This window comes from Phaethon aethereus (genome assembly GCF_964289735.1).
Source record: "Phaethon aethereus genome assembly, chromosome: 26".
Lineage (NCBI taxonomy): Eukaryota > Metazoa > Chordata > Aves > Phaethontiformes > Phaethontidae > Phaethon > Phaethon aethereus.
This window is the reverse complement of record NC_138602.1, coordinates 4,252,479-4,260,059: the sequence shown is the minus strand read 5'-3', so window position 1 is coordinate 4,260,059 and position 7,581 is coordinate 4,252,479. Positions and strand designations below refer to the sequence as shown.

The following is a 7,581-nucleotide window of genomic DNA, read 5'->3' as shown; positions in this document are numbered from 1 at the left end:
GTGTGTTGCGGCGCGGCAAAGCCCGGCACGGCTCCATTTGGCCCGGCCCGGCACAGTTTGGTGTGGGAGGGCAGGAGGTGCCGGGAGACCCTCAGTGCCCCCAGCCCAGCCATGCCTGCGGCAGCGGGACGGAGGGGCCCCGGCAGTGCCGTCCCGGCGCAGGGACGCTCCCGCCACCACCGCCCTCCGGCCCCGAGCAAAGGCCACACAAGGGGACGCTTTCTGCGGGAACAAGGGGACACTGTGCGCGGCCTTCGGTGCCACCCAGCTCCTCCATCCCGGGGTCACCCGTCCCGTCACGCGGCTGCAGGCGTCCCCGCGACGCCGCGCTCTCCTGCCTCACTGGGGCTTTGTTCGCCGCTGCGGGGGACAAGTCGTGCTGGGGATGGGCACAGGAGCCCGGTTTCGGGGGCAGCCGCGCTCACGCATGGGTGCACAACGCACACGCACGCTGCCGAAAATCTGAACGACCCCAACCTTGGAGCCGCCGTTGGAGATTCACGCAGTTACGGGCAGGGGATCAAAAACACGCTGTGAAGTTTGCCAAAAAAAAAAGTCAAAACCCCCTAAAAACCCCCCAAGACATTTTTTGCTTACCTTGCACTTCTTGCTGGGCTGGGACATGCGGCACAGCCGGGGCATGTGGTGCAGCTGGGGCAGGGTTTGGCTGAGTCCCGGCAAGCGTGCCGACAGAAAAGGGGGCTATTTTGGTTGCTTTCTCTTTTGCTTTTGGTAAAAGTGAGGCATGCAATCACACCTCGCCCTGCGCCCGGCCTGGGAACAGCAGCCCTTCGGCAAGCTTCTAGCAGAAGAGGAAACGCCGGGCGCGGGGAGCTGCGCCGAGTGCCGCGGCTGCCGCCGAGCCCGGGGGGGGCACCCACCGGGTGCTGGGGGACTGGGCAGCCGGGAAGGGCAGCGGAGCCCCGCATCCAGCCTGGGACGCCCCGGCTGGCTGATGCTGGGGTGGCTGCTGGCGGCGCTGGCGGCGCTGGCGCGGGGCGGTAAGTGCTTCTGCGGCGCCGGGAGATGAGAGATAACTCCAGAAAACTTTCAATGAACGATTCGGGGGCGATAAGGCCCGGGGAGCTGTGGCTGCGACGGGGAGGCTCACCCGAAACCACAGGGACGGAGCAAAGCCGGGTGAATCCCCGCCGGCGGCGGGCAAGGAGCCGGGCTGAGCGGCACTGGCCAGCGCCGCATCCCCGGGGAGGGGGTAACGGTGGGTTTCGGGTAAGAATCGCCCACGCGGCTGTTCCGATCCCCCGGGCGAGCAACATGGTGATCGGGCAACGGCTACACCGCTGCTCCACCCCGGCCTCGCCCGACCCACCGGGGTTTGGGGTGCAGGACCCCCCAGCCGCTGCCGTCTCCCGCAGGTCCTGCCGCGGCCCCCGGCTTCTCCTGCTGGAAGCAATGCGGCTCCCGCTGGTTCCTCTGCTCCTGGCCGCCCCACGGCCCCGCCGGCAACACCTCCTACCTCCTGACGCTCTGGTGAGCCGGGCACCGCAGTGGGGCCGGGCGCCGCGTCCCGGGGACCCCACGGGATGCGTGCTGGCTGTGACACACGGGGACACGTGGGGACGCGCGGGGACAGGTGCCCTGCGCGTCCCAAGCCCACCCGCCGCCCCGTCCGCATCCAACCTTGCGCCCGCTCCCCCCGCAGCTACGCGACGCCCAGGCTGTGCCGGCGGTTCCAGGCGGGCGCCAGGACGACGTACGCCCTGAAGCATCACCACGTTTACGTCCTCACCAACGCCACGGCCTGGGTGGAGGCGCGCTGGGGGGACCGTGTCCACAGGACCCCCAACATCACACTGTACCTCAACGAGGCCGGTAAGCGCCCGTGGGGCCGGGGCTGGGCGCCAGCGCCGGCAACCGCGAGACCACCTCGTCTTTACAGTCAAGCCAGATCCGCCACCCACCGGGATGCCCTTCACCAAGACCGGTGGCCGGCTGCGGCTGCGGGTGCCGTGGCCGCCGTGCCACCGCAGGGGCCAGCCACCACAACGGGAGGCTCGCTTCCGGAGGACGGGCGACCGCGGCTGGACGCAGGTAAAAATGCCGTTTGCTGGAGCCGGCGGTGACCGCCGGGACGGTCAGTAGCATCGCGGCAGCCCAGGCAGCCCGGGGTAGCGCGGGGGCTCGGTGACGCCACCGTGTCCCCCCCCCAAACCCATCCACGTCCCATCTGTTTGGCTGCGTTATCGGCTCTGCCCCGTCCTCCGGGCCGCGGGATCCCGCTGCCGCCCCTAACAGGATCAGGCCGCGATTCGCGGGGATTACACGGGCAAAACCCCAGATTAGACTAATGACGCCGACGGATGAAAACCGGCCGCTCGTCCCCAGCAACCCCCCCCCGCGCAGCTGGGGACCCCCCCGCAGCTGGGGACCCCCCCCAGCTGCTGCCAGGAGGGTCCTGGGGCCAAAGCCGTGGTACCGTGGCCAAGGGGACCCTCCTGGCCACCATGTCCCCTGCACCCCGTTTGCCTCTCCCAGCTCCCTGGGATGTGCGGGGGACACAGGGCGGCATCCGCTTTCGTGTCCCAGTAACATACTGGTTTTACTGGGCGGGTGCCTCCGTCCCTGGTTCTCTCTGCAGGTGATGTGCGAGACGGTGCTGGATGAGGATGACCCAGGTTGGTTTAGCCCGCAGGGACAAGCATCTCCGGGGGGTGCTGCCGGGTCCTGTCGGGGGGGCTTTGCCCTGTGCTCCCCCCCAGCACTCCACAACGGCCAAAAGCTGGGGGCAGGGGGGGGTCAGCCCCCGCCTGACCCTGCCACCCCGCTCTAGTGACCTGCGCCCTGGGGGGGGACGGTGCCTTCGAGGTCCAGCTCCGGCACAAGCTTCCCCACTGGAGCAGCTACTGGAGCGACTGGAGCAGCTCCATCTTCGTTCCCAAGGGTGAGGAAGAGGAGAGGAGGCGGGTGGGATCCCAACGGCTCCCGAAAATGCCGATAGCCCGGCCGGGCTCGTTTCTCTTGCAGAAATCCTGGCGAGCCCGGTGTTGAGCTACCAGCTGGGAAAACTGGGGAAAGACGGGCAGCGGGTGCTGAGGCTGGGCTGGCAGGTACGGCAGCACCCCCGGGACCCTCCTGGGTGTCCCCCCACCATTTCATCCTCCGAGCTGCCCCCTCTCCCTCCCGCAGCGAGCCCCCGAGGAGCAAGGGGACGTCACCTACATGCTGCGCACCCGCATGCCGGCGTGCCGCTGCGCCGAGCTGGCCGAGGAGGATGCCGTGGTGCTGGGGACGGAGGTGACGGCGCACAACCTCACCCTCTCCGGGGCCGAGTACGAAATCCTGCTGACGGCGGCCAACGCTGCCGGGCCGGGGCCGGCGCAGCAGCTCCGTGTGCCGGCGGAGCAGCGTGCAGGTACCGTCCCCGGGGCAAGGACCGAGCGCCCCGGCAGCCTCGAGGGAGCTACTTTCCCAACCAGCCCTTGCACCCCACGTTTCGCCCCAGATCTTGGCTTCAAGGACATCAGCGCGGCTGGCGGCACCGTGACGGCGCAGTGGGAAGCACCGAGCCCCGGCTTCGCCTATTGCTTCGAGCAGCAGCCGCTGCTGGGAGCCCCGAAACAGGGCGTTTGCATCCGTCGGGATTTCCCTGCCGGGAGCATCCATGTGGAGAGAGGCAAGGGAGCGCCCCGAGTCCCGCCTGGGGCCGGATCCTGGTGGGGGTTTAACTGGGGTCCCCGGTTCCTGCTGCAGGAGTGCTGGAAGCGCCGGCGTGTTACCGCCTTGCCGTGCACGGCTGGGCCCCGGCGCGGGGCTGGTCCACCTTCGCCCTGCGGCATCACTACAGCGGCAACCGTACGTATGGAAACGTAGAGCATCCGCACCCCGTTTAACTGCAAAAAGGGGGTGGTCCTGAAACGCTCCCCCACTTTTCGCCCCCCATCACGAGCAGCCTCACGGGCCGTGCCCATCCACCTCAACGCCAGCGCCGGGGACGCCGACGCCATCGTCATCTGGTGGAGCCCGTCCCCCCGTGCCGCCTGCCCCGGGGCGCTGGCCAAGTACCTCATCTGCCACGCGGCCGAGGGGGACAACGTGACGTGTGAGTGGGACCCCCCCCCCGTCCCCGTGGGGCAGGAGGAGGGCGCTGCCCGCAACCGCCGGCTCGTTATCGTTTGCCCAGACGGCGAAGCGGACGCCGCGGCGTCGCGCTACACCCTCCGAAACCTCCGGCCCGGCACGGCCTACAGGGTGGGCGTTGGGGAGGCGACGGCGGAGAGCAGCGGCACCTGCGGTGCTTGGCGGCACTTCCAGACCGAGGCGCTGGGTAACGGCTGGAGACCCCATCCCCTCCCCGGTCCCCGTGGGGTGCTCCCCCCCTCGCCCGGAAAGGGCTCCCGTGTCCCACGCGGGGACAGAAGTGCCACCATCCGGCTGTCTCCGTCCTCAGGTCCCCGGGGAGCAGCGTGGAAGTCCCAGCTGCAGTACCTGGGCATCTCTCTCGGCCTCCCCGCCGCGGCTGCCATCTATCAGCTCAGCAAAAAGAGGTGACGGCAGCACCCCTGCTCCCACCCCGCTCTGCCCACCCCCCCGTTGCCCACCCCCTCACCAACCACCCCTTCCCCAGGGCTCGCCGCCTCCTCTTGCCCCCCCTGCCCAAGCCCGGGGCCAGCAAAGCCATCCGGTTCTCCGCCGGCGAGATGAGCCAGGTGAGATGCAAGGAGGGGCCGGATCCTGCACCCCGGCAAGCGCCCGTGCACGGCCCTGGCGTGGCACGTTCCCGCCCCAAACGCATCCGACCCGTAGGGCCAGCCCTGGCCGGGCTTCGTGGAGCCCTCGGAGAGGTTCAGCCCGGCTGAGTTGCTGATACCGGAGCGGAATCCCGGCAAGGAGGCAGCCGACGGCGGCACGCGGCCCGGCACGCCGCAGCCCAGCCCCGCGGCCGAAGAACCGGCAGCGGCGTGCCCGCCGGGCTGCGAGAAGGAGCTGCCGTTCGCCTACCGCAGGCAGGAGGTGCTGAGCCCGGGCGGGTTGCCACCACCTGGCAGCGCCGGCCACCGGGCCGGCGAGGAGGAGGAGGAGGAAGAAGAGGAAGAGGAGGGAAGGCAGGGGCCGCACCAGCCCCTGGTCCCCATCGCCCTGCTCATCTCCGACAAACCCGTCATCCTCAGGGACAAGGAAGGATGGGACTCGCCGCCGGAGAAGTTGGTGCCATAGCTCTCACCAGGCTGGGGCCGCGGGGCTGGGCGGCAGGAGGGGTCGAGGAGGGGTCCCGCAGGGTGCCGAGCACCCACCCCGCGGGCTGGCGGTCACGCCAGCGCTTTCAGGGAGTTTTCCGGTTTCCAGGACGTGGGAGGTGACGCCTCCAGATGCGGCGTTGTGCGGCGCCGGGATCTGGCCATGGACGCAACCTTCTGCCGGCGGGAAATAGCGGGGGAAGGCGGTCGCGGCGTCCGGCCGGTGCCGAGGGAGTTTCTTTGTCCGGATCGGGAGGAGAAGCAGAGCTTCATCCCGGCCGGCCGCCTCCCGCCGGAGCCGGGGCCAGCATCGCGCCGGCCCCCGCGGGATGGGGGCACAAACAGCCCCAGCGCCAAACCCTGGCTGCTCGCAAAAATTTAAAAAGGGGGGGGTTGGGGGGTTAAAAAAAAAAAAAAATCACATTAAAATAAACACCTCGGGCTTTATCTGGGGCAGAACTGGAGATGCTGCTGAAGATGAAGAGCGGTTTGTGGTTTCGTCTGCCCTGCGCACGGGGGCCGGAGGCCTCGACGTTTACTTGCTGAGAGTGCAAAAAAATAAAAAGGAAAAAAAAAAATTAAAACGGGGTTAGTGGCACAGGGAAGGCCGGGGAAAAGCGGCGCCGGCACAGCCACGGTGCCTCTGCCGCAGCCGCCGGCGTACGGCTCGGCCTCTTCACGGCTGCTTTTAGCCCCGGTCGTGTTTTGCAAGGGATTGCACCAGACCGAGGCTCGCAGCACCGGCACGCGTGGGCGGAAACCGCGCCGGTGCCGACCGGAGGTAGTGCACCGGGGAGCGCGGCCGGGGCGGCACATGGCTGCGTTTCGGCACGTTCCCCTGCGCGACCTCCTCCAGCTGTGGCTGGGTCGGGATTTATGGCTCTTCCCGGCGCTCCGGGGATGAGGACGGCTGCGATGGTGTCACTCCCATGGCCGGGGCTCCCGGCCGGCCGCGCGCGTGCAGGACCCCCGCCGCCGTGCCCGCCGCCGCCGTGCCCACCGGTGTCCGACACCGCACGTCCCGGCGTCGTGGCGTCTCGGCTGCCGGTGGAGCCACGAGGTGGCACCAGCCCCAAGTCCCCATGGTGCTTCCCCACCTCCCAGCACAGCAAATGCATCTTTCCCTCCCCACCACGCCGCCACGCTTCACCCCACATGCCCTTGCGTCGCCAGCAGCCTCCGCCCTTGCTCTCCAGCACCCCAAATCCCTGGGGATCAGCTGGAGGCCAGGGATCTGGTGCCGTCCGAGCCCCAGAAACCCAGCCGGAGAGATGAGATTTAGGGATTTTACTGGGATTCGGGCAATGCCAGGCTCGCCATCGGAGCACCGCAGCCACGCACGGAGGAAGTATTCGGTTACCGGCCGGGCGCGAGCGCGCACTCGGGTTTCAGCCCCGGCCCCCCCTTTTTTGGGGCCAGAGCGGTGAAGGAAGCGGCTCCGGGGTCACGGCTCGGCACGGTTGGGCGGCAGCGCCGGTAAACACATTGGCCGGCGCGGGGCCAGTGCCGCCGGCGGTTAATCATTGCTGTTCACGAACAAGTTCATGCTGGTAGAGCCGGTCCCAGTTGCTGCATTAAAAACACCCTGGGGAGAGGGGGGGACGGAAGAACCGCCCCATCGCCCCCGTGGGGTCACCCTCCGGGGATCCATCCCGCCCGCGGCACCACTCACATCCCCCCCAATGCCTTTGGGGACGGCCCTGTCCCCACCGACAGCCCCGCGCATCCTTTCCCACACGTGTCCCGAGTTGGCCGGTGCTCTGCCGGGAACACGGTGCTGCACAGAGCCTACGGGCAACGTGTCGGGGAAAACTAATTAAGCTGGCCTTGCCAATTAGCGCGAGCGAGTGGCTCAAGACTTTCTAATTAGTTTAAATTTCACAGGACTGGTTTCCAAATGAGCCTCCGGGAGCCACTCTCAGCCCAGCGACCCGAGCACGGCCACCGGGCCAGCTTTTGCAGCCAGGACACGACCTTCCCCGCTCCTCCGTCTGGATCCGACCCTGCGCAGGACCCAGACGCGCCGCAGGGCATCGGTTACGCCCGGCGAGAGCCACCGCCACCTGCGGCCCGAGAACGGGCAACTCATCACACCAAATGGGGAACTCCTTCTAGGACAACTCCGGGGTAAGCAGCAAAAAGCCGCCGCAACGGGGAAAATAAAGCTCAGCCCAGCACGGGTGGATGGCGGGAGCATGGCCGGGCCAGCATCGATCCCAAAGGCACCCCGAGCCGGGGGGTCCCCCCAGCTTTGGGGTCTTCCCCGGCGAGCAGAGCGCAGCAGCCCCAGCCATCGCATGCACGTACCCCGACACCTTTACAAGCCGCTAATTTCAGACCCATGGCTTTTTATTTTTAGGGGAGGACGCCCGATTGCGTCCTGCGA

General features: G+C 68.2%; 1 protein-coding gene across 1 annotated transcript; it reads left to right on the top strand.

Moving 5' to 3' along the window:
• Window positions 1-955: 955 nt before the first annotated feature.
• On the top strand, window positions 956-6,116 carry IL12RB1 (interleukin 12 receptor subunit beta 1; the record flags this gene model as incomplete). The annotated part of the gene is made up of 14 exons (XM_082010856.1): window positions 956-1,001; window positions 1,377-1,491; window positions 1,664-1,833; window positions 1,901-2,080; window positions 2,792-2,902; window positions 2,986-3,068; window positions 3,148-3,373; window positions 3,464-3,634; window positions 3,712-3,813; window positions 3,911-4,060; window positions 4,142-4,285; window positions 4,409-4,505; window positions 4,586-4,667; window positions 4,765-6,116. 14 exons carry the CDS (start codon window positions 956-958, stop codon window positions 5,173-5,175), a joined length of 2,088 nt encoding a protein of 695 aa, XP_081866982.1. The 3' UTR covers window positions 5,176-6,116.
• Between the last annotated feature and the right edge of the window lie 1,465 nt (window positions 6,117-7,581).